At 27.9% G+C, this 19,786-nt stretch overlaps 1 protein-coding gene across 9 annotated transcripts in view; it reads left to right on the forward strand.

Annotated features, from left to right (window-relative positions):
* Positions 1 to 82: 82 nt before the first annotated feature.
* Positions 83 to 19,786, forward strand: part of LOC107443889 (phenazine biosynthesis-like domain-containing protein 1) — a 38,220-nt gene continuing 18,516 nt past the window's right edge. The window contains exons 1-5 of one of the 9 annotated variants that reach the window (XM_087165143.1): positions 83 to 151; positions 2,771 to 3,067; positions 4,697 to 4,763; positions 7,823 to 7,889; positions 9,643 to 9,698. In XM_087165143.1, the coding sequence (XP_087021269.1) occupies positions 9,667 to 9,698 (32 nt within the window). In that variant the 5' untranslated portion in view covers positions 83 to 151; positions 2,771 to 3,067; positions 4,697 to 4,763; positions 7,823 to 7,889; positions 9,643 to 9,666. The other 8 variants (XM_087165141.1, XM_087165144.1, XM_087165145.1 and 5 more) reach the window with 8 other exon arrangements.

A 19,786-nucleotide genomic window follows, 5' to 3' on the forward strand; every position in this document is an offset into this window, starting at 1 on the left:
CACCCCGTATGAACTTTGACTTCCAAAAAAATTGAAAAGTCACAGAAAACGAGTAAGCTAAAAGCGTAGAAATATTTTCGTACAAATTGAAAAATATTTTTAGATAATCATTGAAACTCATCTTTAAACAGTCACTAACTTTTATTATTCAGTAATGCTCTTTTGGTTATACTTAATTTTTTAGATTTGCTAATTTCTTTTTCTTTAATTCAGTCAATTTCTTTTATTTTGCTCCATCAATTGAATTGTTTAAAGTCTGAATTAAAATACTATGAATAATAAACTCTATAACTTTATAAATTGATGTTGCATAAATTCGTGATAAATTAAATTACTTTTATGTTTCATATTTTATGTTCACACATTGAAATAAAATTAATCGCGATTTTGAAATTTTTAATTTCTTGCTCATGTTCTAATAGCTTGCGTTTCTTTGTTTATTAATGAATCTATTATTCAGGGTATCCGCACTCCTAGAAAGTCATGGATTTCGGTATTGAACAAAATTTGTCTTTATTTGTAACTATTTTTAAAAAAAAAATAATGGAAAGTCACTGGTTTAGGTCGCGGAAAAATCTAATTTTTAAAATGGAATTTACCCCCTACTCTCCCAATATCATAATGTTCTAAATATCTAAATTTGTTGCTAAATCCCCACTCACATTCATATTCTGTTAAAATTTAAAATGTTTTTATCCTGTTCTTTAAAAATTTTGGTGTTCTCTCAAAAAAGGAAATATAGAACATCATTTCTAGAGTGAATTATCTTTAAAACTTCTGCAATTTCAGAATTTTTTTATTTTATCAGTTTAAAATTCTAGTTTAGGCTTTTTGTATTACACTAACTTTAAAGATGAAATAATCAGCTTAAAATAACTACATATATATCTGACAGCATTTAGTTTTGTATTTTTTTCAGCTATTTTATTGCTTCAACTCTTTCTTTACTCTGTTTTTTTAAGTTTAAAATCAATAAATATGAAAATGCAGAGTATAACAGTTTTGGTTATACCTGTCATTTCAATAAGGGCTCATGATTTTTTTAAAAAAATCAGTTTTATTTTTATTTAAATGCACTGTAAGAACTTTGATTTATGATTCAAAAAACTTTATAAATGAACTTATTATTCAGGTTTAATCAAAATTAAATTACTATTGAAACTGGATTATAACAATATTTTAGAAGCACTAACTACCTCAAACAATTTTTCACTATAATACGTAGTTTTGAATGCATAGCAACCATTTTGAAACAAATGCATGATTGAAATTTAAAGACTAGATGAAATAGAGAATTTAAAGAATTCTTTAACTATTAAAACAAAAATTCAATTATCAAACCATAATTTTAATTTAAAATTGTGATTTCTTTTTTTTTCTCTTTATTTTTAAAATGACAAAATAAATGCAACAGATTGTGTTTATAAATGTAGTCATTCATCAAAAAATAAATATTTAATCTATACATTTTTATATTAAAGTATTCATTTTTAATAATGTATCAAAATAGATAAGTTATGCTAAAAAAAAATTTTTTTTTTTAAATCTATGTACTCATTGGAATTTTTTTCACAAAATTTCTTTATAGAAAATCTGATAATGTCAAAGATACTGTAAACGTATTATGAGAAGAAAAAAAGTTATTGATAAGCACAATTCTAATTCTGGGTTATTTATTTTAATAACAGACATTTTTATTCTGTGATTTGAAATTAATGTACGCATAGCTCATTCTAGGCAAGGTAAACAGGGAGCAGCACCCTGTTGCCCTTTTAGTCAAAAGAATCTACCCTGTTGCCCCTGAAGTAAATTAATGCCCTGATGTAATAGACTTCATACCTTTTTTGCCCTTTCTTTCCTCAACCCTTCTTTATTTGCAACTCTTTTTATTTAGTTTGTCATTACATAAATTTATATGGGAAAGGAAAAATAGCCATCACACCCCCTTGTTGCACTTGTCTTTGAAAGTTTGCAGTTGCTTCACTATCATTAAATCATAATGATTATTAATCATTTTAATTATTAAATCATCACTATACAGACACTTAAAAACATACATTTATTATTTTATTAATATATGCATGCATTTTATTTGAAATAAATTACTAAGCTAATTAGCTCATTAACTCGATATATATATATGTTACTTTATTAATAAAAATTAGTAATTAATTTGCTTTGGTACTTTTAGTAAAGTAAAAAAAAAAAAAAAAAATTGACAATGTTTTTTAATAGAATGTGTAAAGCCCATAGAAAGAAATTATTGCCTTTTTAGAATAATAATGCCCTTTTTTTAAAAAACTTTTGCACCCTGCCCTTTTTTCTGCCTAGAATGAGCTCTGATATGTACGCAATATTAAGGATAACATAAATACAATAGTTTGTTATTTGCCACTAAGTTGTTTAAAAAGAAACACAAGTTTTCCAGCTCTCTCATTTCCTACGCGATTGCGCGGTTTAGAGTGTACTAAACCGACACAGCATTAAATGTTTACTTTAATGTGTACTTTCAATCTCAAGAATCAAAAGATTTTTAAAAATGTAATTTAAAATTTGTTGGAATTTAACTCACACCAAGTAAGTTCGTTAACCGAAATTAGTTAATGCAACAATTAATTTAAAATAAATTTCAAAACTAAAAGTATCAATAATTTAAAACACTGTTTTTTTACTTTTTACAAGCTGATTTAAATCAACAAACCCTGATTTCAATTATTGTTGTTATAATGCTTTTTTTAATTTTTTGTTGTGTTTTTGTCTGTGAAAATAGTAACTTCGGTAAGTCCTGAAAAATTCTTGGAATTATTCATGGAAAATGGTGGATTTGAAAATCCAAAATGTAGCAGAATACCCTGAACATACTTATGCTGCTTATTCTATTGAAAGGGTGGAGAAATGGGACGATTGTCTAAGGTAGAAAAGAAGAAGAGAGGATGGAAGCAAGATTTAGAAACTCAAAAAACTAGGCATCGATTTGCAGATACTAAATACAGAACGAAGGTGCAATTTTTATTTGAAAAAAGTAGAAGAATTAGTGAATAATAATAAATCGGTGAAAACTAAGAAGGTAAGAAGTTGAGTAATTAAATTTGTGTATTTAATCAAATTTTTAATTAATAAACTGTCTATATTAGTAAATTGCTGATCAGTATTTGATTTGTATTATTACAGTTTTTTGCTAAAATGAATCATTGTGTAATTCACTTTAGCAGTGAATAAAGTGAATGAATCATAAGTGAAACTATGTCTGCTTAGAAGAAATTTGGGTCCGTTAACGAAATATCTTTTCATAAAAATAGAAGCTTCACAAAATAATTTGTCTTTTAATCGGACCCTTCGCAAATTTTTTTTAATATTAACCTGATTCATAGATTATTTATTTTAGTTTTATAATTGTAAAAATATTAGAGTAGCACTTGAGATTTTCAAAAGAATTTTTTTTTTTCCCAATATGTGTTTTCAAAAGTTTCCACTGTTTTGAATTCAATTACTTAAAAATAAAATTTTAGAAATTCACATGAAAATTTTCTTTACCACAAACAGGATGTCCATATTTTACTCTTAAGATAATGAATTTGAACTAATTAATTAATAGAAAATCTGTGTAACAATTTTTCCCTTTCTCACCTTTTTGTATTTAAGTACATATAATTGCAAAGGCAGACCCATTCATGCATCCATTCATTCATCCACAGATCATAGTTTTGACCTGAACCAGAGAGTGATTAATCTTCAATTCAGGACCCCAAGAGGTATGATTTGTTATAGGAACACGGAGGACTTTCGGACCTGATAGATTTAACATGAACCAATCACCATTTACTACAGGGGGAGTAATGGCCTGGCGGAGATCGAATTCACAACCCCTACCAACTAGGCTATCCCAGCTAATGGTTAAGTTTTTTCCCTCTAAATGTGTTAATCGAGCCTGGTTAGTAGGGCACTGGACCCACGTCCAAGAGTTCGTGGGTTCGATCCCAGGCCAGCGGAAGACTCCCCGTGTAGTAAATGGTGACTGATGCACGTTAAATCTGTCAAGTCGCAAAGTCCTACGTGTTTCCATAACAATTCGATGCCTCTGGGCGTACTGATCCAGGAGGTTTCTTGTCTTCTGGATTGGTTCGAAATTACAAGGCTACGGAGTTGAACCCTAGTCAGGGTTGCCACTCCACCGGGGGAACAGGGAAAACCTGGAAAATACAGGGAATTACAAAATCAACTAAAATAACAGGGAAAATTCAGGGAATTTTTAATATTTTCTTATAAACTGAGAAAATACCAGGAATATTTATTTCTTATTTTCTTCATTTACAAAATGTTGATCTCTCAAGGAACAATCTATAGGATATTTAAATATAGTTCAGCTATACTATACTATTTCATTGGCTGTATTATTTTCTTATGTATGTTGAACTGCTCCTTATTTCTCTAAAATTTTATAGCAATTAAAACTAGTATTAGTTATCCTAATAATAGCTCAGACATTTGCACAGTGATTGTGTGTTTCCTTCTAATATATTGTGTATAATATATATAGGGAAAACGCACGGAATTTTTTTTCCAGATTTGTGTCGCAACCCTGTTAATTGTCGTAAACCCAAAATTAGGTCGGCTGTTCAACAACGGGTATAAAATATAAATGTGTCAATCTACCTAAATCCTAATTTCTCCCTAAATCAATAAATTGCTTTTTCAGGACAAATTTCTACTCAATTCAATAGAATGCATTGTATCTTTGGAAAAGGACATAGTGGCAATTGCAGGTATGTTTAGAATTTAAATAAAGCAAATATTTTTTTATAATTATCTGATGTTGATGTATTTTTCTGTATTTATATGCTCAAACAGGTTTTCATATACCTCAGGGAGATATTAAACCAATTATTATTTTTCTCATGTTTTCTTAACTGATGTACTTATTTGATTGTTGTATGTGTTATTTTTTAGAATTATTGCTCTTTATAATCGGGGAATTTTTTTGCAGGACCAAAGTATGAGCTTTGTTACATTTTAATCTAACCCATTAAATTAACAATAATGTTAAAACTTTATTAACTTTATTTATTTCCATGTAAATTTTTATAGGAAACAGAATTTTTCAAGAAAATATAAACCCTTCGTAAGTTTTAAAATTGACAGACAGAGCCAGGGGTCTGTCCAGGATAAATTTACTACCGTTTAGCGGTGCCTTCACAAATTCAACTTTAGGAAAAATGGTAGTTTCACAAAATATTTTAAAAGAGCAAGTTCTCTTGCAAACCCCATTCTCGTTGCTATCTATGAAAAAGGGGAGTTTTTCTGCCAGCTGTGTTTTACAAAAAGATAGCACATGTCTGCTCATAATGCAATGTGGTAAGCTTAGCCATATCAAAGCAAGTTTTTCGTTTCCCTCTGAGTTTAAAAAATGAAACAACGGGGCTCTCCCTCTATAAACTTTACAGGAAGTCGATATTCGAACAATTTCTTAAACACTGTTGTAAATTTATTCTAATAGACTTTTATTTTTTTATGAAACATTTTTTTTCCCTCTGTAAAACTTTTTTCTGTATGACTCAGTTGAAAATAATCTCCCTATGAGGATAACTTTTGTGCTAGTACTGTTAAATGTATGTTTTTATTAAATTCAAGTTGAAATTTAACTATGGACAATGATTTTTATGAATTTTAAAATTTGGATAAAATTTTTAGCCTAAACTTTTACAATTGTAAAAATGTTTTTGAATATAAGGGGGAAAATATATATAGAAATTTACATGTCATAAATGATTTTTATTTGCAGTGACAAATTTTAAAAATATTTTCTTACTTAATTGTATTTTTGTGTTGACTTTTGAATATAATTTTTAATTTTCGCTAATTATGTTTTAAATTTTCAATAAATAGGTACTTCTTAAAAAAGCCTAGACAGATTCCTGAGAACTTGAACTAATGTGTTTTACTGTATCATAATAAATGCTCATTTTTTAAAAGACCATAAATTACAACAATGATTATTCTGAAAATTGCGTAGGAAATTAAATGAATCAATTAAATCAAACTCAATAGTATGAAATTCAATAATTTTCTGCTTGTTGATCATCTTGGAATAATATGCAGTCTGTGATATCATTGCTCATTCTAAAGCTCTTGTGTTTTATTAGAAAAATAAAACAATGGAATATTTTTTCGTAATATATTCTTGTGTATAGTCAGGGGTCTGTCCAGGCCAAATTTACTACTGTTCAGCGGTACCTTCACAAATTCAACTTTAGGAAAAACGGTAGTTTCACAAAATACTTTTTCTTAAAATTTTATATTTGTATCCCGTAAGAAACGCTAAATCCATATTTTTGTGTTGATGTTTTAATATAATTTTTTAATTTTTTACAAATTATGTCTAAATTTTTTAAAAAATAGGTACCTCTCAGAAAAACCTAAACAGACCCCTGATAGCAGGAAGGTCTTACTCATAAATGCATAAAATAATTTATAGCTGGGAATAGTAAAACAAATCTTCTAAGAGTGCATTCACTTGAAAAGTTTAAGGAACTTCTCATTGTAATGAGGATTATATTGAACTTCTATTTTTATTAGTGATATTATGATTGATTTATTCTAATATTGCCAATATCCAAGTTTCGATCATATTAATGTAGAAACAGTCATAGATAAGTTGCACTGTCTAAAAAAACATACCTGCCAAGTTTCCTGTTTTTTAACAACTGTGTTTTTTTATTATCTTCTGTTTACCCATATATTCTCAAATATCTCCGTATTTATTGAAGAAATTTGTTTAAAAGAACTCGGTGATAAAATATCCGCTGATGGCAAAAATATTTCTCTTATTTCTCAACAGATAGTTACTATTGCCAGTACTGCAGTATGTTGAGTGTTAATAGTTTAAGTAAAAATATCCTAAGTGGTAGACAGGTCATGGGTTAAAGTCCCCTTGCCGTCAGGCTAACCGTGGGAGTTTTTCGTGGTTTTCCTCCCCGTGTAACAGAAATGCGGGTTAGTTCTATCAATAAGTCCTCCATGAGGATACATTTCTCTCAATACTTGATCCAGGAGTTCCCTTGTCTTCTGGATTGGGTTCAAAATTACAAGGTTACGGAGTTTAACATAAGTAGTCGTAAACCCCCCCAAAAAATTGGGTCAGCTGTTCAGCACCGATTATGGAATAAAATAGTAATTATAAATAATGATTTTAAAAAATCTTTTTTAGATTAAGATTTATATACATATATTTTTACCTTGCTTAATGTAAGAGCTTTCATTATTTCCTATTTTGAATTTCTCTTTTTGACTTGCATGATGTAAAACTTAACTAGTAGCCTAAGAAATGTCACTAGTAAAATCTCCGTTTTTTTTTATTTTTGCAACATGTAAAATTTTTGACTTTTCTGTAAATCATATCTGTTGAAAAATTACACCTTATCTTTATTATCATTAACAGCTATTAATAAAAAATTTGAAACTAGTGGTTATCTAAAAAAAATATTATTTAATTATAGTTTTCAAAGAAAATATGTAGGTAATTATATAAGTTATAGTATATACTAGTTAATCATGAACAATTTACTAATGCTATTTATTTTGATTTAGGTATTGATTTGAACATTCTACAAACATATACTAAGGTTAATAAACAGCAGTTAATTAAATAAAAAGAAAAAAAAAGTATTTCAGAAGTACTTAACTTTTAAGTGTTGAATTAAAGTTTGTTAATACATTGTAATTATGTTAAAAATGTTTTTCTTTGCATTTATCAATCATAATTGTTGCAAATGAAAAAACTAAAATAATAATAATAAAAAGAATTCTTTATATTTTTCTTTGATAGGGGAACAAATTATGAGAAAATGGAAGCAAGAATTTTTGGAATTTCTTATCCATGAACAAGCTTTTTGGTAAATATTTTGGTTCATTAAAATTAAGTATTGGTTTCTCTCACTTTTAAGATATATGATGTTTTAAATATGAAATTTCAAATTATTGTCCAGTAATATGTTTTATAATTCAATAATTATTATATAATATAAATAAGTATTAATATATTTTATAATCCAATTTAAGCAAATTAATTACATACCTATTTATGATCTCAAAATATTATAGCTTCCTCCCAAAAATATAATTTTGCTGTATCCTTGCCCATGTGTTGCTACAGACTGTCTCTAGAGATAAAATCAATGTTAACAGAAAAGTCCTCCTTAAGATTATATTTGGAGAGGCCAATTACCATCATGTGGCATAACGTGGACTAATATCAATTCATTCTTGGACTAGATTTCTTACAAGGAAATAACTTTAGATTGAACTTCGAAAGCAACAACCGCTCGAGAGGAAGAACAGAAAATACAGGGAATTTAAAAATATCAGGAATGATGCAGGGAATTTTGAGTTTTTCCTTACAAACTGGAAATTCTATTTCTTATTTTCTTCTTTTAAAAGTGGTGACAACTTAAAGCACTATCTATGGGATATTTAAAGATGATATTTCAGCTATACTAAACTATTTTATTTACTTTATCATTATTTGTTTTTAGTATGTTAAGCTCTTCCTTATTTCTTTAAGTTTTTCCAACAATTAAAACTAGTATAGCTAGACTAATATAGCTGACACAAGAGCACAGTAATTGTTGTTTCCTCTTAATATATTGTGTATAACATGAGCAGGGAAAACTCAGGAAATTTTTTCCCTCCAGATTTGAGTGACAACCCTTTGCACTCCAATGTCTTCACTGAGGCACCAGATACAGTCACCACTTTAAAACTAAGAAATTTTATATCTTAATAATTAGTGACCACAATATTATAAGAATTTTAAAATTGTATAATGATACTATATTGTGTATTTCAAATACTATAGTGCTGATATTAGATCAAACAGCATTTAAAAGTATTTGCAAGTGCAAAGGGCTATAAGTGTATGATTTTGTAACTAACCCAAAATATCCTAATATGTGTCCATAATTGTTGAATACACTAAAGCATGGTCTGCACAAATGAAATAATATATTTAAGGCTAGGCCTCCGAACAATTAAGATCAAAAAGTATTTTGTGCACTGTATCTTTCATTTTAGTATAGTTTTCAGATGTAAACTAAACAATCTTTGTGTACAGGCCATGTAAGTTTCTTTGTTCCTTCCTTTTTTTATACCATGCACCATACCATGGAGAAAAAAAATTTCATTGCCAATTCTCTTTCTTCTTCATTACTAATTTAAAGTGGAGAAAAAGTAAGTTGAGGCAAACCTAGAGCAAGTCATGAAATTTCAATTGCTGAAAAAATATTAAAAAATGCAAGCAAATTATTAGAAGAGAACTTCTCCATTGCGTAATCCTAACTTATCATAGCATGATTTATTTTAGTTTGAATATTTTTAAATTTTTTTTTTTTCAGTATTTGAAATTTCATAGCTTACTCTAGGCTTGTTTGAACTCACTTTTTCTGCACTTTAAATTAATAATCAAGGAGAAAGAGAATGTGAGACGAAAACTTTTCTTTCGCCATAAGGCGTCCTCTTAAGTAGCTTTAAAAAAAATGGGTGGTGAGCTTGCTTTAGATTTAACTCTACTCTTAATTATATTTAGGTATCATTAACTAATGGTCTTATTTTAGAAATATCATTAATAATAGTAAGCAATTTTTCTCACAGGAAGAAAGAAAAAGTTCTATCCAAATGGTGGTCAAGAATCCAGATTATATTTTCATGTGAGTATTTTATTTCTGTTTATAACTTAAGTTTGTAATATTGATCTAGAGGTTTTCATAGTTTTTATCTCCATGTAACACAAATGTGGGTTAGTTTCATCAAAAAATCCTCCACAAAGGCAAATTTATTCCAATATTTGATCCAAGGGTTTCCCTGTCTTCTGAATTAGGTTCAAAATTACAAGGTTATGAAGTTGGAACATTAGTAGTCATAAACCCAAAAATTAGGTGGGCTGTTCAACAATGGTTGTGAAATATAAAAAAGTTTAAGTAATTATAAATCGGGTATATATACCGGGTATCTGTGCACCTGGAAAAGTCATGAAAAATCATGAATTTCGGTATTGAACAAAATTTATCATGAAATGCCATGATTTTAACTATTTTTTTAAAAAAAATCATGGAAAGTCATAGATTTAGGTCACCAAAAAATCTCATTTAAAAACTGGAATCCCCCCCCCCAATTTCATGGTGTACCGAATATCTGAATTTCTAACAAAATGCCTACTAACAGTCATACTTTATTAAAATCTAAATTGTTTTTATCATGTTCTTAAAAAATTATGATGTTCTTTCAAAAAATGAAAGGAAAAACAATCATTTCTGGAACGAATTATCTTTTAAATTTCTATGATTTTAAAATTTTTATTTTATCAATTTAAAATTCTATCTGAAGGAAGCCGTTCATTGGTGAAATTTTTTTAAATTCCAAAATGAGAACTGAAAAATCAGGAGTATTTCTTTCCTTTCCGATGAACAAGAAAAATATCTTAGAAATATGCAGGGAAAAAAAAATATTATTTGCTTTTGTATTTTTTTCAGCTATTTTATTGCTTCAACTCTTTCTTTCCTCTGTTTTTCAAATTTGAAATGTATAAATATGAAGAGGCAGAGTATAACAGTTTTGGTTATACCTATCATTACAATTAATGTTATTATAATGCTTTTTTAAGTTAATTGTTGTGTTTTTGTTGGAGAAAATAAGTCAAGTCATGAAAAATTCTTGGAATTATTCATGGATTTGAAAATCTAAAATGTAGCAGATACCCTGATCATCGTTTAAAAATCCTTAGTTTAAGATTTATATACATATTTTTTACTTCGCTTAATGTAAGTGCTTATATTATTTCCAATTTTGAATTTCTCTTTTTGACTTACATAATTATGTATGATGTATCAAAACTTTACTCGTAGCCTAAAAAATGTTGCTAGTAAAATCTCAATCTCTGTTATTTTATTTCTCCAATGTTGTCAGGTATGCTTTTGTAAAATTTAGTACCATATTTATATATTATGAGTAGATTTTTAGGATAATACTCTATACTGACAATAAATGGAAGTGTTTGTATAATAAGGTTCAGCATGACTGTATTATGGTGCCACTAACTGAACTTAAAAAGAAAATTATAAAGCACTAATTTATATAATAATATTCAATATTTGCAGGAGTACACTGCGCATTCATGAATCAAAGGTACTGGACTTAGTTTGCACATTTGTATGTAATAACTGATGTAATATTGATTTTTATTAAACTTCAATGCTTTTATGTCACTTTACTCGTGTACATGTTTATACTTGAAATGTTGTAAAAAGTACACTACCCCAACACTGGTACGTTCGTGCTTCCATTTTTATATCATTCTTTTTTTATTGCCTCAACTTGGTTGCTTTAAAAATATGTTGAGGCAATAAAAAGGATTGGACTTAGCTCTTTTATCAATCATTCAGTGAGCTATCCTATATTACTCAACCTTGTACAGAGATATTTTTGGCATTTTTTAGAGCTCACGCCATACACATCTTGTCCCCTGATTTAGGACACAATTTTTTCACAATTTTGTGTTGTAGGGGAGAGTTGGACAAAACGGGATACCATTATTATTTTTATTTACTACGGAATATCTGTAAAGGAAAACCATACATTATTTTTTTTTGTAGGTAACACAAAAAACATATTTTCAACTAATTTTAATGACTGTGAAATAGAAAAAAATATTAATTTCCAAACTCTTACATATCCCGTTTTAGCATACCTGGGTTGGATAAAACGGGATAGGGTTTACAATGTTTAATTTTTTGCATGAAACTAAGTGAAAAGCATAATTAACTGGCAGAGAACTGCAAAGCAAAATGTCTCTAAATTATATTCATGCGATTTTACTGTTCTAACACTTTTATATAGATTATTTTTTTGAAAGTAAGTACACAAAAAAAATATTATGCTACATTTGCTTTTAAAGACTATGAGTTTTCAAACAAGAAGGCTTATTTCTGCAATTTTCGTTGTCGAGATGTGCCTCGTGCTTTTAAGAGAGATTTCTTAGCAGCCTTCTCTTCAATTATCTTAGCTCTTTTTTGTAGTTTAATCATCCTTTCCTTTTCTTCCATTTCTAATTCACTTTCATAGGCCTACATTAATATATGGCTATTTTAAAATGTATTAATCTAACAATTAAATAGGTGGATAAAACGGGACATAAAAAACTCTATCCCGTTTTATCCAACTCATAAGTGTCCCGTTTTGTCCGACTCCGACACTTTTTGAAACAAACATGGCTGCTGCCTAAATGTGGAAAGAAAATTAAAAAGACTGCACATATAAATATTGGTAAATAAATGGTTAATCAAATTTAATACTCACCGGAATTTTATTCCCATATATGTACACAGTACAATGTAGAAAATGGCAAGAAAATAGAGTAAAAAAGTTCTGAGACTTATAACTTTCTATCAAACAGTGATCTCGAGGCGGGACTCACCGAGAATAATATAATCAAGGTCGAACAACACGTTTCTGTCGTTGTCCACTAGATAGCTACAATAGTCTGGTCCCTAGGCCACGTATCCCGTTTTGTCCGACTCTCCCCTATATGTTGATATATATGCTCAGAAAGCCTTACGGAAACCTTGTGTCGGAATTTTCTTTTTATTGTCCCCAAAATTTTGTACAAAAAACTTTTCAAATAAGCAAAAATATTGAAGTTTTAAAAATATCATCCTAAAAAGAAAAAAAAAATTTTTTTTTTAAAGCTTTTTTGAAAAGTATCGTCTGTTTGGTAAAATGGTCACATAGGTCCATAATGACGCTTTAGCTGGCGTCACACTAGCAATATGATCAATATTGCCATTAAAATATTGCGAGAAGGTGGATTTTAGCTGAGCATACAAGAGGTTGCGAAAAGAAAACTTACAATTGCCTAGATTTAAGATTTTCACCTTGAGACTAGCTTTATGAAAGGATTTTTTCATGCTTAAAAACGCTAAGTCAACCATGCTTTAAGGTTTTTATATGAAAGGTTGTTTTTAAGGCAATATGCGTAGAATAGAGCAGATATCGTAGGTTAGAGGGTTGAATTGTAAACTGTATAACAAACCTTTTTAGGTTTACATTAAAATAAACATCAATCTAGGGTGTTTATTTAGAGATAATACATTTTTCTTTATAACTTATATTTGTAACTTAATTAATTAACAACCACATATATATATTTTACTGTACATTATAGTCCAACAAAGTAATAAGCTTTATATATATATAGTTTGTCTACGGTAAGAACTCCCCCGCCATAAAGTCTGAGGCCGTCTGCTGCTATGGAAACAAGAATAGCGCATTTCAGGGAGGGTACTTTCAACGAAAAGCAAACGAACAAATTGCTGAGACTCTTTAACTAAACTTTCTAATTAAAAACTAAATTGAGAGAGCACCACAAACACTGTTACTTGATTGCAGGCTTAACTGTATTAGAATTTCATTTCACTTTTTAGTATTGTTGCATAAAATTCAGTTTGAATTAAAACAATATAAAGATTTTCAGTGTTAATTTTTAAGAAAATTTTGTTCTTTATGTATGTTAGACTAAGCTGAATTCTTACAACAATAATCTTTGTTTGACTGTGTTGAGACACTTTTGGATTTATGCAGTGGATTCAGTCTTTAAAATTCCACTGCCAGGACTATTTTGCAACAATGACCAGTGGCACAGTTTTGGGGATAAAACTCCCTCCAAAATTATACATTATTTGATCAATTAGCTATTGTACGGTAATAGGATGTAGTTTTAAAAAAATATTTCATTATTAATTTTTTGTAATTTATGGAGAAAAAAAATATTTATATATATTGTCTCTATCGCTGTTGTAAAGGAATGTGTCCTAAAGAGAAACTTTCAATTTATCTTTTAAACTTTTCCATTTTTTTTCTTTATTTTTCTAATTATATTATCTGTGTGTGTACATATATGCACACACTATGTGTGTGTCGCTATGTGTGTGTATATATATATAATCTCAGGGAGGTGAACTCCTTCTAAATATACAATAAAACTACACCACTGATAATTATTAATAAAATTATTAATTATTTAATAAAAATTAAGGAAAATAAAGAAATTTTTGTTGGCCTATTTAGGAGTTTACTTTTTTTTATTTATATATTGCTTGTTTATTGTTAAGAAGAGACATGAAACAGATTGCAGCCTTCTCTTTTTAGTTGTAATACATTTCCTCAATGTTTTTCCCTTCACAATCAATAAATTAGTTCTTCTTATTCATAAATTTTAAGATTAAGAATTGGTCTCATCATATCTTGCTTTGTCCCAGGTTTTAATATTTATGTTAGTGCTTCTTTTAGCAAACAATTCTGTTTGGAAATTAATAAGTGTTGTTTTTATTTAATTTGATTATTAAATTGACCTTTTATTTTATAATTTTCTTTGCTTTGTTATCATCATTAATTTGATGATTTTAATAAATCTTTCTTGTATTATAATTTGGTTTTATTTTGTTTATTATAATTTTGACTTAATTTCAATTAATTTATATATTTCTCTTTCTTTATTTATTTTTTAGTTTGATATTTATTATTAAAATAAGATTTTTTTAAAATTATTTTATTAATTTCGCAATTTTATGATCTTAAGTAATCTTTTTATATTTATCCAACTTGATAATGATTAGTTTTTTTGTTATTGATTAGTTTTTTAGTCCAAAATCTTTACATATTGCATTTTTATTGTTTTTACCTCCTTCTATTTTTAAGTAAGTTTGTCAGTTGTTTGAATATGTTTTTATTTCAATTAAATACATATTATTTGTTCCATATTTTTAGTAATTTAGTATTTTTTATAATAATTTTTTGTGATTTAATCGAAAAAATGTTCTTTGTGTTGTTTTGTGGCTTAATTGAAAAATTTATTGTTCAGTTCAACCGTTATTTTTTGCTTTCTTGCACCTTTGTTTCATATTTTAGGATGATAATTTATTGTATTAAAAGTATGCAGTTTTTATTTTTTATTTATTTATAAATCTATTTATCCAATACTGATTTTTTTAAATTTTACTTTTTTAATTTTATTTATTTATATTTTACACCATAGAAATGAAAAAGCTTAATCGGGAACCAAAATTATGATGATGCTTCTTTAAAGTCTGTGTTTAATGGGGAATGACCTCCCATTGGTACAGGCATACCCTCCAACTGCTACGGAATTTCCGTAGTTTCAGAAATCTTCTTTTCAGACGGTAGCAAAATAAATGTCTTAATATTTAAAAAATAATAATTTTAGCGTAACTTGTCCACTATTACTTATAAAAGTGCAGGCCATATGGCTAGATTCTTAAGTTCTGATAAAAGTTCTATGAGAGATCCATTTGCTTTAAAAATTTCTACTTTGGTTCGCTACCACTAAAAAGAATTATTTTCAAAATCTTCATAAGTTGGAGGGTATGGGTACAGGTAATCTCTCTACAAAAGAAGGGATTTGATATTTCATTTTGCTGGATACTGAGTCACGTCGGTATACCAGGGAATGAGTTGGCTGATTATGCAGCACGATTTGCAACTACTAAATTAACAAAATCGGTACCATTCTCAGACATTAAACTACATATTCGGCAGCTCATCTTGTCCCTTTGGCAACAGCATTGGGACCTTCAAACTCAAAATAAACTTTATAACATCAAACCATATATAGATCCATTACCTGTATTGCGTCTACGTAATGCAGATGTAAAGCTAAATTGTCTCAGAATTGGCCACACTCGACTCACGCATATTCATCTGTTGTTTGGAGAATCTCCTCCCAAATGCGACTCTTGTAATGTTTTACTTATGGTTCATCACATTTTAACCATTTGTCCTTGTTTTAACCAACATCGTCTTACCTTTTTTAATAGCACTATGTTATGTATGAGGGATTTGTTAGATGAAATTCATCATCCTAACATTTTCGCATTTCTGCGAGTTATTGGTATTTTGTATTGTATATAACTGTTTTTATCTGTTTTTATTCACTCTTATTTCTTACCCATGTACCGTTTTACTTTTACTGTGTATTTTATGGAATTACGCTATTTATCGATTTTTATGAACTTTTAAAAATACGTGTCTACAATTTTATTAGTTTCATTTATTTTATGACAATTGCTAAATTATTGTGTGCAATTTACCATTAGATCTGACTCAACAAATTGTTTGGCACTGCATATCCTCCTTCGGATCTTGTGCCATAAAACTTCCACATTCAATCAATCGGCTGCATGATCTGCTACCTCTGTTTTAACTCTATTTGTACCTTTCTTAGACACAAAAACTTATATTCGACAGTTCATCACATCTGTTTGGCAACAACTATGGGATCTACAAATTTTTAACAAGTTGCACTCAATAAAAACATATTTTAGCCCATATCCTGTATTGAGTCTGCGGCATGCAGATGTAAAGTTAAGCCGTCTCCAAATCGGCCACACTGGCAGACCCACCTACATTTGTTATTTGGGGAACCTCCTCCCCAATGCAAAACTTGTAAAGTTTTACTCACTATTCATCATATTTTAATCATCTGCCCATGTTTTAACCGTCATCGTCTTACTTTTTTCGGTAGTTCTATTTTAACTCTGCGGGATTTGTTAGGTGACTCTCATCGTCCTAACATTTTTGTGTTTCTATGCGCAATTGGTCTGTTATAATGTATATAACTGTTTTATCCTATTCACAATTTTATCTGATTTTATTCAGCTTTGAATACATCTGTTTTGTTGTATCTAGTTTAATAAATTCCGTGTGATTTTAAATGAGGAAAATTTGTAATATACATTTACCTAAGATTTACATTATAATGTACATTTACCTATGCATTGTAATATATATACTTGTAATATACATTTACTTTTATTTTAGAACCGTTTGTTTGGCGCAGCATGTCCTTTGGGTTTTGTGCCATTAAATCCTACATTCAATCAATCAAACCCATTGGTACAGGATTATCCTATTTTTTATTTTCTTCGGAACTATAGAAAATATTGATGTCTACCTATTTTAATCAAAAAATCTCTAAAAGAAGAATATTTGCTATAAAGTCTTTAATTGGAAGAAAACTTTTTATATCTAAGAATTAACAACATACTAAAAATATATTTTTTTGCCTGAATAAATGTTATCAATGTTTAATATTAGAAATGTGTTCAGAATTTTTTTTAAGATTAGTTGTCTTTTTGTTGTATAATTTGTTGGTATGAAAATCTTACAAATTTTTTAATTCCTACTATTAGTTCAGACTCTCCCTATATCTTGTTCAAATTTTCAATCGTTAATAAAATACTTTTTATTCATCCGCACAAATTCAAATACATTTTTTAAAACTTGTTGTGCATGGCAGTTGATGTTAATACAGTTTTTTTAAATACTAATTCATTAATTAAATTTAATAAATTGATTTTAGTTTTATATGGTAGAAAAAATTGAAATTATTTAATAAAAAGTAACTACAATAAAATTTTTCTTCATCGACCTAAGTAGGAATTGACTTTAAAAAAGTGTTTTTTTTCTATTGCTTGTTTATTTTGAAAAAGTTAGCATTTATACCATAACTTCTTTGTGGATAATTAGGAATCAGGCAACCAAGATTCCACTTCATTAATATTAGGAGTTATAATTTGGTGTTGTATTTAATTTGACTAAAATTTAATAAAGTTTTAACTTTTGTCATAGGTTAAATGTAAAGAGTTTTTTTTTGTTGCTGATAATAGTGTATTTATTTTGCGATTTTGAGTTTTATATTTTATTCTTTTAGATAACAAATCAGAAATACTGGAATTCGAAACTCTTAGTGGTACATTGAAAGCTAAACGTCTAAATGATAACAAGATACAAATTGATTTGCCTGCCTATAATTTTACATCAGTAAGTTATTTTTTCTAAACTTATAAGTCTACTGACTAGTTTTTATTTATTTTCATTTTATAGGTCTCTATTTTTAAAGGGTCTTCTTAATTATAAGTGCAATTTTAGTATGTGTCATGCGTATCTTTCAGTTTTTAGCGAAATTGTAAAAATGTCTATAAAAAAATCTAAAATTTTTTTTTAAGAGACGAACTTATATAATAAATATTTTGTACATGTTTTATGTATAAATGTGCATGCTTTAAATGAATGATGTTAAATGTATTTTATTATTTTTTGTAAAAATATATTAATTTTGTTAAATTTAAAATTAAAATATGTTTTGTGTAACTTTTCCATTTCTCAAAGTGCTTGATAAGAAAATTTTTATGTTTAAAAAGAAAACATAAAAAGAGTTTTTTTTTTAAGTTTAAATAACTGTAAGAATAAAATATATTTCTATTATGGAGAAAATATTTTTAATGGAAAATATTTTTAATATTTTTCATATAAGTATAAAAAATCTAGTAAAACTTCTTTTTTTTAACATTTGTATAAATGTCATCAATTTTTTATATTAAAAATGAGTTGTAAAAAATACCCAATCAATGTGAAAAAATTGCTTATGTATAATTTTTTTCTTGTAATGTAATTTTTAATGTAACCAGGTGGATTTGCTCTCCTATCCCCTTGATTGTCAATTCATTTGATATTTTCAATTTATTCAAGTTTATTTTCAAAAATTGATAAAGATCATAGATCCCAAGGAGAAAAATATAGTCAGACCTCGATATAAGGTCACCCCGCATATAAGGTCATTTTTCCAAAGTCCCGGCTCACTGATTAGGAATTCTTTGTTACAGATTATCGGTTATATGGTCAAGTTTTAGAAATCGTTATCGCTTATAAGGTCATTTTTATCTGAGGCAAGGGGAGCTCTTTTCTAACAAAAGCCTATTTAACTTCCTTAGAAGGCAATTTTAATTTTAAATTCACCCCGCTTATAAGGTCACTTTTGTGATGTCCGTTAGGGTGATCTTATATTGAGGTCTGACTGTATATAGTTGTTAAAATTTTATACTAGCACATTTTATTAATTTGTTAATCCTAGCAAAATGAATGATTGTCTGGATTTGAAAATAATCAATTATACTTGAAAAAAGGAAACTTAGGAAAATTTTGTTACATTATGAAATAAAATGAAGTATTTTTATTTGATTGCAATAAGTAATGACCTTATATAACAGTTTAAATTTGAAATTTTTCTTTTTTAATTAAGTCTTTTAGATTTTTAAAAATTTAAATAAAAGTGTTAAGTTATACTTGGCAACAACTAATTCTAATTCTCTCTCACTCTTTTTTTTTTTTTTTTTTTTACTCTCAACATCAACTCAAGTATGAGCATACAAAATGAAGATCTAAAGAGAGAGATAAAATTGTCTACAACATGAATAAACATGTATTATTTATAGCAAAAGGAATGAAAAAAATTGCTTTAGAAAAGCATTTAAAATTGCAGTAATTTTTTGAAGAAATCAAAATTTTAAAGTAAAACAAAACTCAAGTTCATAAATTGTCCCTTTCATCACGTCAAAATTCAATTCTTTAGTTGCATACCTGAGGGTTGCAAAGTAACTCGAAGGGTATCTTTTAATTCAAATGTAACAGTAACTGATTTTCAATCTAAATATCAAATTTAAAATTCCTTGTTAACCTTGTACATTTTTTACACTGCTCTGTAAATTCAAGTTTCTAAATCTTACACAGGGTGCGCAGCTTTTTTAAAAAGTGCTTAAAGTTGCTTATTTTTGATTTACGTTTTTTAATAGCCTTTAAAGTTGCTTCTTTATTCGGGGTTTGTAAAAAGTGCTTAATTTTCTATCTCCTAAAAAGAGATTTTTTTGCCGTGTCCATTGTTGTTCTAAAT

Source organism: Parasteatoda tepidariorum, chromosome 5 (assembly GCF_982258835.1).
Source record: "Parasteatoda tepidariorum strain Cologne lab strain chromosome 5, Ptep-v5.0, whole genome shotgun sequence".
Classification (NCBI taxonomy): Eukaryota; Metazoa; Arthropoda; class Arachnida; order Araneae; family Theridiidae; genus Parasteatoda; species Parasteatoda tepidariorum.